The 21,890-nt window shown below is 47.8% G+C and overlaps 1 protein-coding gene across 2 annotated transcripts in view; it reads left to right on the top strand.

The window, feature by feature from the left end:
- The window catches only part of LOC134929515 (antibacterial peptide PMAP-23-like), a 154,170-nt gene extending 139,082 nt beyond the window's left edge, over positions 1-15,088 (top strand). Inside the window, exon 4 of one of the 2 annotated variants that reach the window (XM_063925114.1) lies at positions 14,408-15,088. In XM_063925114.1, coding sequence (XP_063781184.1) covers positions 14,408-14,476 — 69 coding nt within the window. In that variant the 3' untranslated portion in view covers positions 14,477-15,088. The remainder of the gene's footprint in view (positions 1-14,407) is intronic. The other variant, XM_063925113.1, reaches the window with a different exon arrangement.
- The last annotated feature ends 6,802 nt before the right edge of the window (positions 15,089-21,890 follow it).

Here is a 21,890-nt window from a genome sequence, read left to right as displayed (position 1 = left end):
AATGTGAATTTGGCTCATACTGTGTGGTGTAATGTGAATTTGGCTCATACTGTGTGGTATAAATGTGAATTTCGGCTCATACTGTGAGGTATAATGGGAAAGGGGTCCTACTATTGTGGTGCATAATGTGTATAAGGGGTATATGGTGTGGTAAACTACACTGAAGGGCACGCCCCCTTTTGTGTGGCCACGCCCCCTTGTCAGGAGTGCGCGCGCCTTCGGCGCGCACAGAACTGCACCCTTCACTTTTCCATACCCCCACTTCAAAATTTCCACTTGGGTACTACTACTGTGGGCATTATTACTATTGTGTGACCACGCCCCTTTCTTTTTTGAGGCCACACCCCCCTTTTTGCTGCGCGCGCCGTAGGCACCGTGGGGAGGGGGGTGAGTTCCAACACCTCTCTAGGACCACTTTAAGCACTGGTCACAACCAATGCAGAGCAGTCACAACCAATGCAGCACAGTTACAACCAATGCAGCACAGTCATAACCAATGCAGAACAGTCACAACCAATGCAGCACAGTCATAACCAATGCAGAACAGACACAACCAATGCAGCACAGTCATAACCAATGCAGAACAGTCATAACCAATGCAGAACAGTCATAACCAATGCAGAACAGACACAACCAATGCAGAACAGACACAACCAATGCAGAACAGACACAACCAATGCAGAACAGACACAACCAATGCAGAACAGTCACAACCAATGCAGTACAGACACAACCAATGCAGAACAGCCACAACCAATGCAGAACAGCCACAACAAATGCAGTACAGACACAACCAATGCAGAACAGCCACAACCAATGCAGAACAGACACAACCAATGCAGAACAGACACAACCGATGCAGAACAGACACAACCAATGCAGAACAGACACAACCAATGCAGAACAGACACAACCAATGAAGAACACTCACAACCAATGCAGAACAGACACAACCGATGCAGAACAGTCACAACCAATGCAGAACAGCCACAACCAATGCAGTACAGACACAACCAATGCACAACAGACACAACCAATGCAGAACAGACACACCCAATGCAGAACAGATACAACCAATTCAGAACAGACACAACCAATGCAGAGCAGTCACAACCAATGCAGAACAGACACAACCAATGCAGAACAGACACAACCAATGCAGAACAGTCACAACCAATGCAGAACAGACACAACCAGCGCAGAACAGTCACAACCAATGCAGAACAGTCACAACCAATGCAGAACAGCCACAACCAATGCAGAACAGACACAACCAATGTAGAACAGACACAACCAATGCAGAACAGTCACAACCAATGCAGAACAGCCACAACCAATGCAGAACAGTCACAACCAATGCAGAACAGACACAACCAATGCAGAATAGTCACAACCAGTGCAGAACAGACACAACCAATGTAGAACAGACACAACCAGTGCAGAACAGACACAACCAATGCAGAACAGTCACAACCAATGCAGAACAGTCACAACCAATGCAGAACAGACACAACCAATGTAGAACAGACACAACCAATGCAGAACAGACACAACCAATGCAGAACAGTCACAACCAATGCAGAACAGTCACAACCAATGCAGAACAGCCACAACCAATGCAGAAGAGCCACAACCGATGCAGAACAGTCACAACCAATGCAGAACAGACACAACCGATGCAGAACAGTCACACCCAATGCAGAACAGTCACAACCAATGCAGAACAGACACAACCGATGCAGAACAGACACAACCAGTGCAGAACAGTCACACCCAATGCAGAACAGTCACAACCAATGCAGAACAGTCACAACCAATGCAGAACAGACACAACCGATGCAGAACAGTCACAACCAATGCAGAACAGTCACACCCAATGCAGAACAGTCACAACCAATGCAGAACAGACACAACCGATGCAGAACAGACACAACCAGTGCAGAACAGTCACACCCAATGCAGAACAGTCACAACCAATGCAGAACAGTCACACCCAATGCAGAACAGTCACAACCAATGCAGAACAGTCACAACCAATGCAGAACAGTCACAACCAATGCAGAATAGACACAACCGATGCAGAACAGACACAACCAGTGCAGAACAGACACAACCGATGCAGAACATACACAACCAGTGCAGAACAGTCACAACCAATGCAGAACAGACACAACCAGTGCAGAACAGACACAACCAATGCAGAACAGACACAACCAGTGCACAACAGTCACAACCAATGCAGATCAGTCACAACCAATGCAGAACAGACACAACCAGTGCAGAACAGCCACAACCGATGCAGAACAGACACAACCAGTGCAGAACAGTCACAACCAGTGCAGAACAGTCACAACCAATGCAGAACAGACACAACCAGTGCAGAACAGTCACAACCAATGCAGAACAGACACAACCAGTGCAGAACAGACACAACCAATGCAGAACAAACACAACCAGTGCAGAACAGTCACAACCAATGCAGAACAGTCACAACCGATGCAGAACAGACACAACCAATGCATAACAGCCACAACCAATGCAGAACAGACACAACCAGTGCAGAACAGTCACAACCAATGCAGAACAGACACAACCAGTGCAGAACAGTCACAACCAATGCAGAACAGACACAACCAGTGCAGAACAGACACAACCAATGCAGAACAGACACAACCAGTGCAGAACAGTCACAACCAGTGCAGAACAGTCACAACCAATGCAGAACAGACACAACCAGTGCAGAACAGTCACAACCGATGCAGAACAGACACAACCGATGCAGAACAGTCACACCCAATGCAGAACAGTCACAACCAATGCAGAACAGTCACAACCAATGCAGAACAGACACAACCGATGCAGAACAGACACAACCAGTGCAGAACAGACACAACCAATGCAGAACAGACACAACCAGTGCAGAACAGTCACAACCAATGCAGAACAGTCACAACCAATGCAGAACAGACACAACCAGTGCAGAACAGCCACAACCGATGCAGAACAGACACAACCAATGCAGAACAGTCACAACCAATGCAGAACAGACACAACCAGTGCAGAACAGCCACAACCGATGCAGAACAGACACAACCAGTGCAGAACAGTCACAACCAATGCAGAACAGACACAACCAGTGTAGAACAGTCACAACCAATGCAGAACAGACACAACCAGTGCAGAACAGACACAACCAATGCAGAACAGACACAACCAGTGCAGAACAGTCACAACCAATGCAGAACAGTCACAACCGATGCAGAACAGACACAACCAATGCAGAACAGCCACAACCAATGCAGAACAGACACAACCAATGCAGAACAGACACAACCAATGTAGAACAGACACAACCAATGCAGAACAGACACAACCGATGCAGAACAGACACAACCAATGCAGAACAGACACAACCAATGCAGAACAGACACACCCGATGCAGAACACTCACAACCAATGCAGAACAGACACAACCGATGCAGAACAGTCACAACCAATGCAGAACAGACAACCAATGCAGAACAGACACACCCAATGTAGAACAGACACAACCGATGCAGAACAGTCACAACCAATGCAGAACAGACACAACCAATGCAGAACAGACACACCCAATGTAGAACAGACACAACCAATGCAGAACAGACACAACCAATGCAGAACAGATACAACCGATGCAGGACACTCACAACCAATGCAGAACAGTCACAACCAATGCAGAACAGACACAACCAATGTAGAACAGACACAACCAATGCAGAACAGACACAACCAGTGCAGAACAGACACAACCAATGCAGAACAGACACAACCAATGCAGAACAGACACAACCAATGCAGAACAGACACAACCGATGCAGAACACTCACAACCAATGCAGAACAGTCACAACCAATGCAGAACAGACACACCCAATGTAGAACAGACACAACCAATGCAGAACAGACACAACCAGCGCAGAACAGACACAACCAATGCAGAACAGACACAACCAATGCAGAACAGACACAACCGATGCAGAACAGACACAACCAATGTAGAACAGTCACAACCAATGCAGAACAGACACAACCAGTGCAGAACAGACACAACCAATGCAGAACAGACACAACCAGTGCAGAACAGACACAACCAATGCAGAACAGACACAACCAATGCAGAACAGACACAACCAGCGCAGAACAGACACAACCAATGCAGAACAGACACAACCAATGCAGAACAGACACAACCGATGCAGAACAGACACAACCAATGTAGAACAGTCACAACCAATGCAGAACAGACACAACCAGTGCAGAACAGACACAACCAATGCAGAACAGACACAACCAATGCAGAACAGACACAACCAATGCAGAACAGACACAACCAATGCAGAACAGACACAACCAATGCAGAACAGACACAACCAATGTAGAACGAACAGACACAACCAATGCAGAACAGACACAACCAATGCAGAACAGACACAACCAATGCAGAACAGACACAACCGATGCAGAACAGACACAACCCATGTAGAACGAACAGACACAACCAATGCAGAACAGACACAACCAATGCAGAACAGACACAACCAGTGTAGTACAGACACAACCAATGCAGAACAGACACAACCAGTGCAGAACAGACACAACCAATGCAGAACAGACACAACCAATGCAGAACAGACACAACCGATGCAGAACAGACACAACCAGTGCAGAACAGTCACAACCAATGTAGAACAGACACAACCAATGTTGAACAGACACAACCGATGCAGAACAGACACAACCAATGCAGAACAGACACAACCAATGCAGAACAGACAGCCACAACCAATGCAGAACAGCCACAACCAATGCAGAACAGACACAACCGATGCAGAACAGTCACAACCAATGCAGAACAGACACAACCGATGCAGAACAGTCACACCCAATGCAGAACAGTCACAACCAATGCAGAACAGACACAACCGATGCAGAACAGACACAACCAGTGCAGAACAGACACAACCAATGCAGAACAGACACAACCAGTGCAGAACAGTCACAACCAATGCAGAACAGACACAACCAGTGCAGAACAGACACAACCAATGCAGAACAGACACAACCAATGCAGAACAGACACAACCAGTGCAGAACAGTCACAACCAATGCAGAACAGTCACAACCAATGCAGAACAGACACAACCAGTGCAGAACAGCCACAACCGATGCAGAACAGACACAACCAGTGCAGAACAGTCACAACCAGTGCAGAACAGTCACAACCAATGCAGAACAGTCACAACCAATGCAGAACAGACACAACCAGTGCAGAACAGTCACAACCAATGCAGAACAGACACAACCAGTGCAGAACAGACACAACCAATGCAGAACAGACACAACCAGTGCAGAACAGTCACAACCAATGCAGAACAGTCACAACCGATGCAGAACAGACACAACCAATGCAGAACAGCCACAACCAATGCAGAACAGACACAACCAATGCAGAACAGACACAACCAATGTAGAACAGACACAACCAATTTAGAACAGACACAACCGATGCAGAACACTCACAACCAATGCAGAACAGACACAACCGATGCAGAACAGTCACAACCAATGCAGAACAGACACAACCAATGCAGAACAGACACAACCGATGCAGAACAGTCACAACCGATGCAGAACAGACACAACCAATGTAGAACAGACACAACCAATGCAGAACAGACACAACCAATGCAGAACAGACACAACCAATGCATAACAGACACAACCAATGCAGAACAGACACAACCAGTGCAGAACAGACACAACCAATGCAGAACAGACACAACCAATGCAGAACAGACACAACCAATGCAGAACAGACACAACCAATGCAGAACAGTCACAACCAATGTAGAACAGACACCAATGCAGAACAGAGACAACCATTGCAGAACAGTCACAACAACCAATGCAGAACAGTCACAACCAATGCAGAACAGACAACTATTGCAGAACAGTCACAACAACCAATGCAGAATAGTCACAACCAATGCAGAACAGTCACAACAACCAATGCAGAACAGACACAACCAATGCAGAACAGACACAACCAATGCAGAACAGACACAACCAATGCAGAACAGACACAACCAATGCAGAACAGATGCAACCAATGCAGAACAGTCACAACCAGTGCAGAACAGCCACAACCAATGCAGAACAGTCACAACCAATGCAGAACAGTCACAACCAATGCAGAACAGACACAACCAATGCAGAACAGACGCAACCAATTAGATGGGAAAACATAACAGATCAACAAATATAAAACTGATATATAGTAAAAACTATAAATATGTAATCTTAATGGCATCATGGCAGGAAATCCTGGGTTCTGTTATGTGACTACGCCCCTTTCCTATGAGAGCACATGCTAGTGCAAATATTCGGGGGCAACCCCAGCGCTCTCTCTGGCGCAGGGCTCGGAAATGTCTGGTTACGGCTCTGTTTGGGAGCCTATCCCTCATTTGATTTCTGGACTTTGTAGTGATTGTGGCCTCAGGGTGCTGATGATTGTATCACACCATTGTAGTACACATAATTACATTGCCTAGGTTACCAATTTGTTTTAGACCTTGGTTACCGACCTAACAGAAGGTCTAGAGAGCATGGTGTCAATTTATGCAGATGATACCAAATTGTGTAAGGCTATAAATACAGAGGAGGATGCCGAGTCTTTTCAGAACGACTTAGTTAAATTAGAAGCATGGGCAGCCAAATGGAGAATGCGCTTCAACACAGACAAGTGTAAGGTAATGCACTGTGGTAACAAGAACATAAATTACACCTACCTACTAAATGGGGTAACATTAGGGGATTCTGTACTGGAAAAGGACTTAGGTGTCCTCATAGATAGCAAACTAAGCAGTAGTACCCAAAGTAGGACTGCAGCAAAGAAGGCTAATAAGATATTAGCATGCATAAAACGGGGTATTGATGCTAGGGACGAGAGTATTATACTCCCGTTATATAAATCACTAGTGAGGCCACACCTTGAATACTGTGTACAATTCTGGGCACCGTACTACAAAAAGGATATCCTGGAGCTTGAAAAGGTACAGAGGAGGGCGACCAAACTAATTAAGGGCATGGAGACGATGGAATACAAGGAAAGGCTTGAAAGACTAGGCATGTTTACACTGGAAAAGAGGAGACTAAGAGGGGATATGATCAACATCTACAAATATATAAGGGGACAATACACAGAGCTTGCGCGGAACCTGTTTTTGGTTAGATCAACACAGAGGACTCGTGGACACTCGCTCAGGTTAGAGGAGAGGAGATTCCGCACAATACGGCGTAAAGGCTTTTTCACGGTAAGGACAATACGTGTTTGGAATTCCCTGCCCGAGGGAGTTGTAATGGCGGAATCTGTCAACACCTTTAAGAATGGGTTAGATAAATTCCTAATGGATAAGGATATCCAGGGGTATGGTGCATAGTCATGCATTATAGTTACTATAAATAGGGATAAAATGTAACGGCTGACAGCAGCATCAGTCAGAAATTTTAGTCAAATCATCATGCATAGGAGACCACAAATAGGTTGAACTCGATGGACAATTGTCTTTTTTCAACCTCAGATACTATGTTACTATGTTACTCAGATTGCTTCTGTCTCAGATCTATTAATTGATCTCCATTTCCTGTGCACTGATGATTCTGACCTCAGTGTTAACCGGACTGTTAAGGGGGTATCCAATTAGCTGTGGTAATTTACTGCAACTAATTGGTTCGCCAGGGGCTATCCAGTTACCGCCAGAGTTTATCACTTATCAGAGATTATGCTTCAGTGCCCCAGGACCCGCGATAAGTGCAGCAAAAATATATAGGTCTGCGGCTTTTTCACAGGACCTATGTATTTTTGCATGAAAAAATAAGATTTTAAACCTACCGGTAAATCTATTTCTCCTAGTCCGTAGAGGTATAGACGGGCTCCGCAGGAGATAGGACTTTGACTATGGGTGTGCACTGGCTCCTCCCTCTATGCCTCTCCTCCTTAGAGAACTGTGCCCAGAGGAGATGGACACTACAAGGCAGGATTTGGAAATCCAAGGGCAAGATTCATACCAGCCCACACCAATCATACCATGTAACCTGGATCATACATAACCAGTTAACAGTATGAACAAACTACAGTAACGGTCCAAGACCGATTCCAACTGTAACATAACCCTTATGTAAGCAACAACTATATACAAGTCTTGCAGAGTTTCCGCACTGGGACGGGCGCCCAGCATCCTCTACGGACTAGGAGAAATAGATTTACCGGTAGGTTTAAAATCTTATTTTCTCTTACGTCCTAGAGGATGCTGGGGACTCCGTAAGGACCATGGGGTTTATACCAAAGCATCCAATCGGGCGGGAGAGTGCGTATGACTCTGCAGCACCGACTGAGCAAACGCTAGGTCCTCATCAGCCAGGGTATCAAACTTGTAGAATTTAGCAAAAGTGTTTGACCCCGACCAAGTCGCCGCTCGGCAAAGTTGTAATGCCGAGACGCCTCGGGCAGCTGCCCAAGAAGAGCCCACCTTCCTAGTGGAATGGGCCTTAACCGAATTTGGTACCGGCAATCCAGCCGTAGAGTGAGCCTGCTGAATCATATTACAGATCCAGCGAGCAATAGTCTGCTTCGAAGCAGGTGCGCCAATCTTATTGGCCGCATACAGGACAAACAGGGCCTCTGTTTTCCTAATTCTAGCCGTCCTGGCTACATAAATCTTTAAGGCCCTGACTACGTCCAGGGATCTGGAATCCTCCAGGTCACTTGTAGCCACAGGCACCACAATAGGTTGATTCACATGGAATGAAGAAACCACCTTAGGCAAAAATTGCGGACGTGTCCTCAATTCAGCTCGATCCACATGAAAAATCAAGTAGGGGCTTTTGTGTGACAAAGCCGCCAATTCTGATACTCGCCTTGCCGATGCCAAGGCCAACAACATGACCACCTTCCAAGTAAGAAATTTCAACTCAACCTTTTTAAGCGGTTCAAACCAGTGTGATTATAGGAACTACAACACCACGTTGAGGTCCCATGGTGCCACTGGAGGCACAAAAGGGGGCTGGATGTGCAGCATTCCCTTCACAAACGTCTGGACTTCTGGAAGAGAAGCCAATTCCTTCTGAAAGAAAATCGAGAGGGCCGAAATCTGAACATCAACAGAGCCTAATTTCAGGCCCATATCCACTCCTGTTTGTAGGAAGTGGAGAAAACGACCCAGATGAAAATCTTCCGTAGGTGCATTCTTGGTCTCACACCAAGACACATACTTTCGCCAGATACGGTGATAATGCTTAACCGTCACCTCCTTCCTAGCCTTTATTAAAGTAGGGATGACCTCTTCCGGAATCCCCTTTTTTGCTAGGATTGCTAGGAGGCCAGGGATCTCATGTGAGCATCTCTTGTAGATCTGAGTACCAGGCCCTTCGAGGCCAGTCTGGGACAACGAGTATCATCTGTACTCTTCTTCGTCTTATGATCCTCAACACTTTTGTGATGAGGAGGAAACACGTAGACCAATTTGAACACCCACGGTGTTATCAGAGCGTCTACTGCTACTGCCTGAGGGTCCCGAGACCTGGCACAATACCTCCGAAGTTTTTTGTTGAGGCGTGACGCCATCATGTCTATTTGAGGAGTTCCCCAAAGACGTATTATGTCTGCAAAGACTTCTTGATGAAGTCCCCACTCTCCTGGATGGAGATCGTGTCTGCTGAGGAAGTCTGCTTCCCAGTTATCCACTCCCGGAATGAAGACAGCCGACAGAGCGCTCACGTGATTTTCCGCCCAGCAAAGAATCCTGGTGGCTTCCGCCATCGCGACTCTGCTTCTTGTCCCACCTTGGCGGTTCACATGAGTCACTGCTGTGACATTGTCTGACTGAATCAGAACCGGTAGGTTTCGAAGAAGACTCTCCGCTTGTCGAAGGCCGTTGTATATGGCCCTGAGTTCCAACACATTGATGTGTAGACATGACTCCTGGTCTGACCAAAGTCCCTGAAAATTTCTTCATTGTGTGACTGCTCCCCATCCTCGGAGGCTCGCGTCCGTGGTAACCAGGATCCAATCCTGAATTCCGAATCTGCGACCCTCCAGTAGGTGAGCACTTTGCAACCACCACAGGAGAGACACCCTGGCCCCTGGGGACAGAGTAATTTTTCGATGTAAGTGTAGATGGGACCAGGACCACTTGTCCAGAAGGTCCCATTGAAAAGTCCTTGCATGGAACCTTCCGAATGGAATGGCCTCGTAGGCCGCCACCATCTTTCCCAGAACTCGAGTGCACTGGTGAACAGACACCATTTTCGGTTTCAGCAGGTCTCTGACCATGTTCTGGATGTCCTGGGCTTTCTCCATTGGAAGGAAGACCTTCATTTGTTCCGTATCCAGTATCATACCTAGGAACGGTAGTCGAGTTGTCGGAATCAACTGAGAGAGCGCCACACTGCTCAGCAATTTCTCCCTTGATCTCGCTTTTATCAGGAGATCGTCCAAGTATGGGATAATTGTGACTCCATGCTTGCGCAGGACCACCATCATTTCCGCCATTATCTTGGTGAAAATCCTCGGGGCCGTGGAAAGTCCAAACGGCAACGTCTGAAATTGGTAATGACAATCCTGTACAGCGAATCTCAGGAATTCTTGATGGGGGGGATATATGGGGACATGAAGGTACGCATCCTTTATGTCCAGAGACACCATAAACTCCCCCTCCTCCATATTGGCTATTATCGCTCTGAGCGATTCCATTTTGAATTTGAATCTTTTTATGTACAGGTTTAGGGATTTCAGATTCAAGATAGGTCTGACCGTACCGTCCGGTTTCGGGACCACAAAGAGGGTTGAGTAGTAACCTCTTCCCTGCTGGTTCATGGGAACCCTGATTATCACTTGCTGTATACACAGCTTTTGAATTGCAGCTAACACTACATTCCGTTCCGACGTGGAAACTGGTAGGGCCGACTTGAAAAATCGGCGCGGGGGCACCTCTTCGAATTCCAGTTTGTAACCCTGGGAAACTATTTCTAACACCCAGGGATTCAGGTCTGAGCTGACCTAGACCTGGCTGAAAAGTCGAAGACGTGCGCCCACCGGTGCGGACTCCCTCAGGGGAGTCCCGGCGTCATGCTGTGGGTTTTGGAGCAGCCGGGGAGGACTTTTGTTCCTGGGCGCCTGCCGAAGCAGGTGCTCTTTTGCCTCTGCCCTTACCTCTGGCAAGTAAGGAGGATCCCTGACCTCTTCTGGACTTGTGCGACCGAAAGGACTGTATCTGATAGGGTGGCATTTTCTTTTGCTGTTGGGGAATATATGGTAAAAAATTTGATTTACCTGCTGTAGCTGTGGAAACCAGGTCCGTCAGCCCATCCCCAAACAATACATCACCCTTATAGGGTAGTACTTCCATATGCTTTTTGGAATCCGCATCACCCGTCCATTGGCGAGTCCATAAGGATCGTCTCGCTGAGATCGACATGGCATTGGCCCTAGAAGCTAGCAATCCAATGTCTCTTTGAGCATCCCTCATAAATAAGACTGCGTCTTTTATATGGGCTAGAGTTAAGAATATAGTATCCTTATCCATATTTTCAAAATTATCTGTCAGCTCATCTGCCCAAGCTGCAACTGCGCTACACACCCATGCCGACGCAATCGTCGGTCGTAGTACAGCACCCGTAGGAGAATAAATACACTTTAAGGTAGTTTCTTGCCTGCGATCTGCAGGGTCCTTAAGGGCAGCTGTGTCTGGAGACGGTAGCGCCACCTTCTTGGACAAGCGCGTCAGGGCCTTGTCCATAGTGGGAGGTGATTCCCAAATCTCCCTGTCCTGTTTAGGGAAGGGGTATGCCATATAAATTCTTTTGGGGATCTGCGGCCTCTTCTCCGGAGTCTCCCAAGCTTTTATAAAGAATTCATTTAATTCATGAGGTGTGGGAAAATTAATAATCTGTTTCTTTTCCTTAAACATGTGTACCCTTGTGTCGGGGACCGAGGGTTCATCCTCAATATGCAAGACATCCCTAATAGCCACAATCATACACTGAATGGTTTTAGTCACCCTAGGGTGCAATTTTACTTCGTCATAGTCGACACTGGAATCAGAGTCCGTGTCGGTAGTAGTGTCTTGTGTTAAGGGACGTTTTTGAGACCCCGACGGGCCCTGTGAATCGGTCCAATCCGAGGATTGACCCCCTGATGTTCCCCTTAATTCAGCCTTATCAAGCCTTTCATGTAAAGATTGTACTTGCATTTAACCTATGCCACATGCTCATCCAATCCTGAGTCGGCACCAGCGACGGGGACACACCACTCATTTGCTCCACCTCCTCCTTGGAGAAGCCTTCCGCTTCAGACATGTCGACACACACTTACCGACACCTCACACACACAGGGGGTTACCTATAAGGGGACAAAACCCCAACCAGGCCCTTAGGGGAGACAGAGAAAGAGTATGCCAGCACACACCCAGCGCCCAAACACTGGAATATATGACCAGATAGCGCTTTTATATATTTATAATGTTAATCTCCACTCACTGCGTCGCCAATGTGCCCCCCTCCTCTTTTTTCCAGCCTGTGAGGCTCAGCAGGGGAGAGAACAGGGAGCCAGCGTTTTCTCATGCAGCCTCTGTGGAGAAAATGGCGCTGGTTAGTGCCGAGGATCAAGCCCCGCCCACCCGACGGCGGGCTTCGGTCCCCTCATGATATTGTAAGAAAATGGCGGGGGTCCGTGGATTTACTGTCCCACAGCCTAATCCAACATATTTATGCCCAAATTGAGGTTTATTGCTGCCCAGGGCGCCCCCCCCCCCCCTGCGCCCTGCACCCTACAGTGCCTCTTGTGTGTGTGTGACTGGGAGCAATGGCGCGCAGCTTACCGCTGCGCGCTTACCTCGTGAAGATCTGATGTCTTCTCCCGCCTGAAGTCTTTTCCTCAATACTCACCCGGCTTCTATCTTCGGCATCTGTGAGGAGGACGGCGGCGCGGCTCCGGGACGAACCCCAGGTGAGACCTGTGTTCCGACTCCCTCTGGAGCTAATGGTGTCCAGTAGCCTTAGAAACAGAGCCCAACTTGACAAGCCAGCTCTGCTTCTCTCTCCTCAGTCCCACGATGCAGGGAGCCTGTTGCCAACAGGACTCCCTGAAAATAAAAAACCTAACAAAATTCTTTAAAACAGCAAACTCTTGAGAGCTCACTGCTTTGTACCCTTTCTCCTCTGGGCACAGAATCTAACTGAGGTCTGGAGGAGGGGCATAGAGGGAGGAGCCAGTGCACATCCATAGTCAAAGTTCTTTTAGGTGCCCTATCTCCTGCGGAGCCCGTCTATACCCCATGGTTCTTACGGAGTCCCCAGCATCCTCTAGGATGTTAGAGAAATGGGTGTTTTTCACGGGACCTAATCAAATTGGGGTGATAGCGGCACTATTGCAGATAATTGGATACCCCCCTAGGTGTGTATTACTGTCATTTGTTTGTCTGTCATATGTAAGACTACAGTCATTTTTAATGCCATCACTTTTATTACATACTAATAAACATAAAATGTAATGAATCGGTCAGTTGGGTGCCCCGGCCAAGAGAGCGCTGTCTCCTCTTTACCAGGGAATATAGAGTGTAAGCTCCACTGTGGCTGGGACTGATCTGACTAAATATTCTCTGCACAGCGCTGCAAAATATGTGTGCGCTATATAAATAACCTTATATATAAACTCCCCCCATTAGCTCCTCTGTGTCCTTAACATTCATTTTTCCAGACTGAAACAATTTGGAGAAAGACATAAAAAATTTTCCCAGTCCGAATTAGCTGCAGGTTATCTCCAAATTTATGAAAGATCCTCTTACTGTTAATGTATTGGCAGCTACATTTTGTGTCTCTCCCCCCCCCCCCTCCCCCTTTAATTACATGTTTCTATAAGAATAATACTCCTTTCACACTGCCAAAAATAACCCGGTTATTGTACGTGAATACGCAGCAACCCGGGATTTTTTGCAGTGTGAAAGGAGCCAGGGGAAACAACCAGGGTTGCTGTCTAGTGTAATCGGGTAAGCTGGATCGATGCGACCCGGTACCCGTTCACACTATGGGAAAGCCGGCGCTTGGAGATCTCATCTTCAAGCGGCAGCCTAGGTCACGTGACCGCTGATGCAGCTGACCCGATAATAGGCCAGGAGTAGCCATGCAGCCTGAAAGGGGCCAAAGCCGGGATGCACCATGTTGGACCCGTGTACAAGGTCCCAGGTGCGTCCCGGCTTTGGCGGTGTGAAAGGGGTATAACTTGTATTGCAGCAATATAGATAGGAATGTACTATGTAACGACAATGATGCAAATGTAATGTTCCTCACAATCTCTTTATTCTCTCTTTCAGTTATCATTGAAAGCCGGCGCCTATTCCCTGCATGGAAGACCTGGCAAAGACGTCACTCAGACCATTTAGCAGGAAATGTTGGGCATTGGGATTGCATGTGGGGCATTACCAGGCAGTGCCACGTGCGGCAGACTCAGCATCGGGTGACACAAAGGCTTATTGGCCCCTAAGACACTGATAAAGTCACACAGTATATTGGTAGATTCAGGCGTGATGCAGAGTGGGAAGTAAATTGCTGAAGCACGCAGCGTTGGACTCATCTGGATGTGCGATGTCATCTGCAGGTGCTCTCGGCCTATTACTAGTCACTATCATCAGTGATGCACCTGCCATATACATGGTGCAAAATATGACCCCCCCAAACAGATCTCCACTTATATCCAGGTCTGGTCTTAGCCCTCATTTGCATGAACACACCCTCATTGTACTTTGCTGATGTTACATGTCCAGTCACTGAAATCCCAGTTCCGTCTCTTCTGCTGGAAGTATATATATAACCTAATGCGCATGACTCTGCATCACCTGTACTTTATCTGCCCACACTCGCAGTGCAAACTTACGCTCCGCAAATGGGCGCACATTATACTCTGCATCAGCCACTTAGGGGTCTATTTACTAAGCCTTGGAGATAGATAAAGTGGACGGATATAAAGTACCAGCCAATCAGCTCCTAGCTGTCATTTTTCAAACACAGACTGTACCTGTAACATGACAGTTAGGAGCTGATTGGCTGGTACTTTTTCTCTGTTTGCTTTATCCCCATCAAAGGCTTAGTAAATAGTCCCCTCTGTGTTTCTGCTTTCTCTGAGATATTTCCACCCTGAGCCGCAGACATGGGGTAGCAGCCGCCGCAGCCTTTTCACTGTGAAGCTGCCGACTGCAGCTCCTCCAATAGGGTTGCGGCTCAATTTTCATGCCTTTCACTAATTCCCTTATCTACTCTAGTCCAAATAAAAAAATAAAATAAAAATTATATATCTGTGTGTGTGTGTGTGTGTGTGTATATATGTATACTAGGTGATTCATCGCGCCCTACGGGCGCTCTTTACACCATCGTTAGGGGCTACGCCCCGTTAACCCCTGCACACCTTTGGACATACGCAGGCCGGTAGGTAACAGAATCAGAAACGCAGGGCAGTATAGAGGGTATACAGAAATGGTGTCCGGTTGAGAAAAGATAGAGAGGCGTAGGGGGAGGGGGAGAAAGGGAATGTACAGAAACGCGGTGCGATCGGTAAAGGATAGGGAGAGTCAGGGTGGTAGGGAGAGGATAAAGAGAGGGAAGGTGTTAGACAGAAAATACCGTTGCAAGAGGCTACGACCCGTTAACCCCTGCACGTGCTTCAGCTGTGCTATAATTGTTATTATATGGAGTATTACCTTCAAAAAAGTTTATGCTAGTGGGTAAATATTGCAAGGGGGAAGGGCGTGCGATTGTCAAGGGGGCGTAGCCCTTTGTGAGGGTGTAAAGAGTGTCCGCAGGGCACAATGAATAACATAGTGTAGTATATACTGCTAGTGTATGCAGCGCAGCTTATACACACAGTAGTCACAGGTATCAGAACCGCATATACACACAATGGACACAGGTAGCAGCGCAGCTTATACACACAGTGGCCACAGGTATGAGAGCTGCATATACACACAATGGACACAGGTAGCTGAGCTGCTTATACACACAATGGCAACAGGTAACGGAGCCAAGTGTCCACACAGTGGCCAGAGGTAGCAGGGCAGCTTATACACACAATACCCACAGGTTGCAGAGCCGCTTATACACACAATACCCACAGGTAGCAGAGCCGCTTATACACACAGTGCCCACAGGTAGCAGCGCAGCTTATACACACAGTGGCCACAGGTATCAGAGCCATGTATCCACACAGTGGCCAGAGGTAGCAGGGCAGCTTATACACACAATACCCATAGATAGCAGAGCAGCTTATACACACAGCGGGCACAGGTAGCAGAGCCGCTTAAACACACATTGCCCACAGGTAGCAGAGCCACTGATACACACAGTGCCCACAGGTAGCAGAAACGTTGATACACACAGTGCCCCCAGGTAGCAGAGATGTTAGTACACACAGTGCCCACAGGTAGCAGAGACGTTGATACACAACGTGCCCACAGGTAGCAAAGCAGTTTATACACACAATGACCACAGGTAGCAGTGTTGCTTATACACACAATGGTCCCCGGTAGCAGTGCCACTTCTACACACAATTCCCATAGGTAACAGAGGCACTTATACACACAGTGGCCACAGGTAGCTGAGCCGCTTATACACACAATGGCCACTTTTAGCAGCACCGCTTATACACACAATGGCCACTGGTAGCAGTGTCACTTATACACACAATGGCCACAGGTAGCAGCACCACTTATACACACAATGGCCACAGGTAGCAGCACCACTTATACACACAATGGCCACAGGTAGCAGCACCACTTATACACACAATGGCCACAGGTAGCAGCACCACTTATACACACAATGGCCACAGGTAGCAGCACCACTTATACACACAATGGCCACAGGTAGCAGTGTCACTTATACACACAATGGCCACTGGTACCAGAGTCGCGTATACACACAGTGGCCACAGGGAGCTGTGCCACTTATACACAATGGCCACAGGTAGCAGTGTCTCTTAGACACATAATGGCCACAGTATTACTTTTTTTTTATTGATCCAATGTCCATTGGTAGCAACTATACTCACAGAAGTTCAGTGTGTGTGGGGGGGGGGTTTGGAAAGAGGGTGAGTTCAGTGAGGTGGAGGTGCCTATCCATGCCGCTGATCACCCCGATTCAGGGAATCACTTGTAGTGGCTGCGGATGGTGTCCGAGGTGCTACGTGTGGTGGAGGAGTGGGTGCGGGAGGGGGTCCAGAGGTGTTGTGGGTGGTGGAGGGGTGGGTGCAGTGGAATGGATGGCGGAAAGGGTGCAGAGATGCTGTGGGTGGGGGAGGGGTAGGTGTGGAGGGGGCGCGGATGGGGGAGGGGGTGTAGAGGTGCTGCGGGTGGGGGAGGTGCGGGTGCGGAAGGGGAGTGTAGATGCTGTTGGTGGGGGAGGGGTGGGTGCGGGGGGCTGTGGATGAAGGAGGGGTCTGGAGGTGGTGTGCATGGGGGAGGGGCGATGTAGTGGGGGGTGTTTGGGGAGGTGGGGTTGCAGGGGGGGTGAGGTTGGGTGAGAGGTAACGGTTCTAGAAGTGCTGCAAGTGGAGGGGTGGCCGCAGGGGAGCCGTGGATGGGGTCCGGAGGTGCTGTGGGAGGTGGTCCAGATGTGCTGCTGGTGGGGGAGGTGTGGTAGGTCCACGAATGGGGGAAGGTGTCTATAGATGATGTGGGTGGTGGAGGGGGCCGGAGGTGCTGTGGTTGGGGGAGTGGCGGCTGCAGGGGTGTGGTGGGGGTCCGGATGCGCTGTGGGCAGGGGAGGGGGCGGGGGTGCTGCGGGTGTGGGTGCTACGGGTGGTGGAGGAAGCGGGAGTGCCGCGGGTGGGAGGGGGATGTGGTGGATGCTGTGGGTGGGAGGGGGGGCATGTGCAGCGGTTGGGGGGCAGCTGTGGTGGATGCTGTTGGTGCGGCGGGTGGAGTGGAGGATGCGGGGGTGTAGCGGGGGGGAGAGGTGGGTATGGGGGTGCGGGCGTGCCGTGGGTGGGGGAGGGGTGGTGCAGCGGGCGGGGGATGGGCGTGTGCTGCAAGTGTAGGGCAGATGTGGTGGATGCTGTGGGTGCCGCGGGTGGGGAAGGTGCGGGGGGAGGGGAGAGGTGGGTACGGGGGTGGGGTGGGGTAGGTGCAGGGGTGCGGGGGTGTAGGGGGGGAGAGGTGGGTACGGGCGTGGAAGAGGGGCGGGGGTGCCAAGGGTGGGAGAGGAGGGGGGTGGAGCGGTTTGGGGGGTGCTACGGGTGGGGGACAGAGTGGGAGTGGTGTGGGTGGGGCGTGTACTGTGAGTGGGGGACAGATTTGGTGGGTGCTGATAAAGCTAAATATTTATCGTATATAAAACACTTTAAGAGGTCTAAGAACACTGTACGCTATCTACGTAAGAAATACCGTAAGGGTACGCCAGTTGCGTAACGATCGCTCAACCGTAGTCGAGACGCTCAAGCGTCACGTTCGCTTACGGCCCAGAGATCACAGGCAGGCACGCTATTGGCTGCCGACTAACGTAATGATTCGCTATAGCGTAGCGGACGCTTGGGACCACGAGGAGATCTCCAGCGGTGCAGACGCTTACGACGTTAAACCTTTATATCTATACCATTAACAACGAAATATACAGTAAACCTTAGTGTGGTGATAGAGTGTAAATGCAACCTGGTGTAACCTGATTAACTACAAAGCTGCTTGGGCGTCACCGACGCTCAGGGAATACTTAACACTATAAGAAATACACAGATACCTGGGCTTAGGGTCCAAAACCTATTATATGTATTATGACTATTATACTTGCAAAAGAATCACAGTACAAAGCATACACTACAATATAACATAGACTAACTAACCAGATAATTACACAGGAAATACCATACAATACAATACAATACAATCAAGGGAAAATAAGGGAAAAAGAGAGGAGAGAGAGAGATGGCTCATAATAACATCAAGACAATATGACTGCGGAGAAAACTTACGCACAAGGGGAAACGATCGCATGCGCCTCGATATCCAGCTCCCGATTATCAGCAATGAGAACCGTTGAAGAGAGTGACCTGGATACGGTCGGCCTGCCTATTTATGCCCCACACACAATATAATTCAATGGTCCCTACAATCTCATTGTTCATTGGACACAGGAATTCGGCTTCGCATTATAACAAAAGGTCATAGGTTGATTCATACAGGTGGGCTGTGACTGTTTCCAACTGTTCAGGTGGGTGGGATACTGGGTTTCCCGCCGCATGACTAAGTAAGAACAAATAATAGTAAATGGACATAAACTTCTTATGTCCATAACTATTCGCACGAGCGACTAATCCGCTCCAAACCAACACCGGAATATTGCTATTTAAATACTCTTCCGATGGGTACCAAACACTACTGTATGACCCCTGTTAAACCCTTCGTACAATACAAAGAGGGATCTCTCTGTTCAGGAACATGCTATGTTAACTAAACTTTCAGAATCTATCAAAGGGACCATGATCTACAAAATACATTATTAGTGAAAATATGTAACGAATGAGTCGCACGCTACGATTACATAAACTCTACCGTAAATACGCATACCGTGCGCCTGCGGGTGCCCGCGACTGTGAGTATGTGCACGTACGGGAGAGCGTACGCATGCGCAGTGCGGACCAGTATGAGGTGCAAATATGGCAGTGTGTGTAGAGATATTTTTCTGACTTTGACAGTCCACCCTTTGGCAGTCAACAATAACTGCCACTTCCTGAAAACATTTCAAAAAGAGAAAAATATATGTTAGGGGTTAATACATTTACATGGTTGGGTAAAGGAGGAGACAGGAGAAGGTGTGAAGAGGGTATGACCTAGTGAGATAGCAGAAGCATGTGTGTATGAATCCGTGCTTGGGGGTCATGTATCATCGTGCCGTACGTGTTTTAAATCAAGCTTCGAGGTATTGCGAAGTATACATTTGAATTCCTTCTTATCCCGCGGTACGGGTCTGTGGATGGGCTGTCAAACTTTACCGAGCTCTTTTTGGCTTTGGTTGTAACAAAATGGGGGAGCACATTTTAGTTGATGATACATGAATGGGGGAGATATGTGATTGCTGATATCTGTGCCTGTATTCCCTATCGACTAGGTGTGTCATTACCTGAGGGTTGTAGAAATGAAGAAAAGACATAATTACGGTAAATGGGGTGGTATTCTATGTCAGGTAAATGTACATTCGTCGATTGAGGTCTTGTTTGGTGTCTGTTGAATGCAGTCTTCTTTGTGCTTTTGCCCATAAGGTGCGAGCAAAGCTGTCAATGTCCATAGATTTACAAAAGTGTTGGGCTAGCGTAATTTTAAAATTTCTAGGGAAACTGGGGATCCATGGCATAGTTCATCAAAAATCTGTGTATCAGGTTGTCAAACTTCTTCTTTAATCCCTCTGTTGTCTGTATATCGGCTCATCAAATTCCTCGTCCAAGTGGGTCTTGTTACCTTGGAGAAAACGGAAAAACAGGTGAAAGAAACGGACCGTAGAAATCGCATTTTCATCACATCATTGTTTCTACATTTGGGTCATAAATCAAGTCCAGGTTAATTACAGTTTCCTCACTCCTTAAACTCATTACCCTTGTACGATGTTTGCACTTCATTAAAGCCTGACCGCATCTAAATATCAATCCAATCGATATGACAACACCTAAGATACATAGGAGAAACTTCCCAACATCCATTATGACTCCTTGAGCCCATTCTCCTAAACCAGAAAACCAATTTCGCGGGTTCAACCATGACACCCAACCAGTCAGCTCATTACCTACAGCAGCAAGAGTGAGATTGTGTCTCCTGCGAAATTCCCACTTCAATTGGAGAATATCGTCCATCTTCTGGTCTATGACCTCGACCGGATCCTCGGTGTTATTCGTGATATACGTGCAACACTTCACGCCGTACTGTGTTGCCAATGTAACACAATATCCACCTGTCACTGCTGTGAGGTAATTAAGAACCATTCTATGCTGCACCAGTTCTGTTTTATAAGCTTGAAGTTCCCTTCCAGTATATCTAAACGTGTCATCATACATTTCAGTGATATTATCTGTGGCGTACAAGCTCTGTATCTGTAGGCATTCTATCTGCTCTATGCGAAAAGGTCATGGTTTGGTTACTCCATGACACTTCCCAATTTCCCGGCTTTCGGGGATTGGAGATGTTGAAACATAATAGGGACCTATCCACATGGTATTGGTGGAGCTTCAAACTAGGAGGGCTGGAGATATTAAACCTCCGGTCCACCGGTCTCCCACCATTTAACTCAAGTACCTCCCCTAACGTTCAAGGAAATGGTACTAGCCCTGATTTTCTGTGACCTTGAGGTACTTGAGAGCATACCCAACAATCTGTTTTATTAAGCACACTACCCACTAAAGAGTGATAGTCACTCAAGGGATGCCGGTCCATATGGGTATTAAAACTGGATTGGCATTTCTTAATACACCCATCCTCAATGACATTATCACAGAGCCTACAGATACAGTTTTCTTCAGCTAATAATCCTTAAAAGAAAAATGTTTACAAATAACATGGCTGCTAGATCGTTTCCGGTACTCGCCTTTGCTTGGTGATTGGGTTGCTATTGGAAATTTACACCTCCATCTTTATCATCAGGACCTTTCTGGATCCTTTCACGACCTCACTGATACTCTCACCGGAACAGACTGCTCTGGTCAACATCATGGTCAACAGGAAAATCCAGATCACAGTCTCTTGGGGCAAGTCCATCTTACAGGAGGAGAAAAGAAGAAATTTGTAATGGGGGTACAGAAAATCAGTTTGAGGGGGAGAGAAACTTGTT

This window comes from Pseudophryne corroboree, chromosome 5 (assembly GCF_028390025.1).
Source record: "Pseudophryne corroboree isolate aPseCor3 chromosome 5, aPseCor3.hap2, whole genome shotgun sequence".
Taxonomy (NCBI): Eukaryota; Metazoa; Chordata; class Amphibia; order Anura; family Myobatrachidae; genus Pseudophryne; species Pseudophryne corroboree.
Note: the sequence above shows the minus strand (reverse complement) of the source record. Positions and strands in the feature narration are given on the sequence as shown.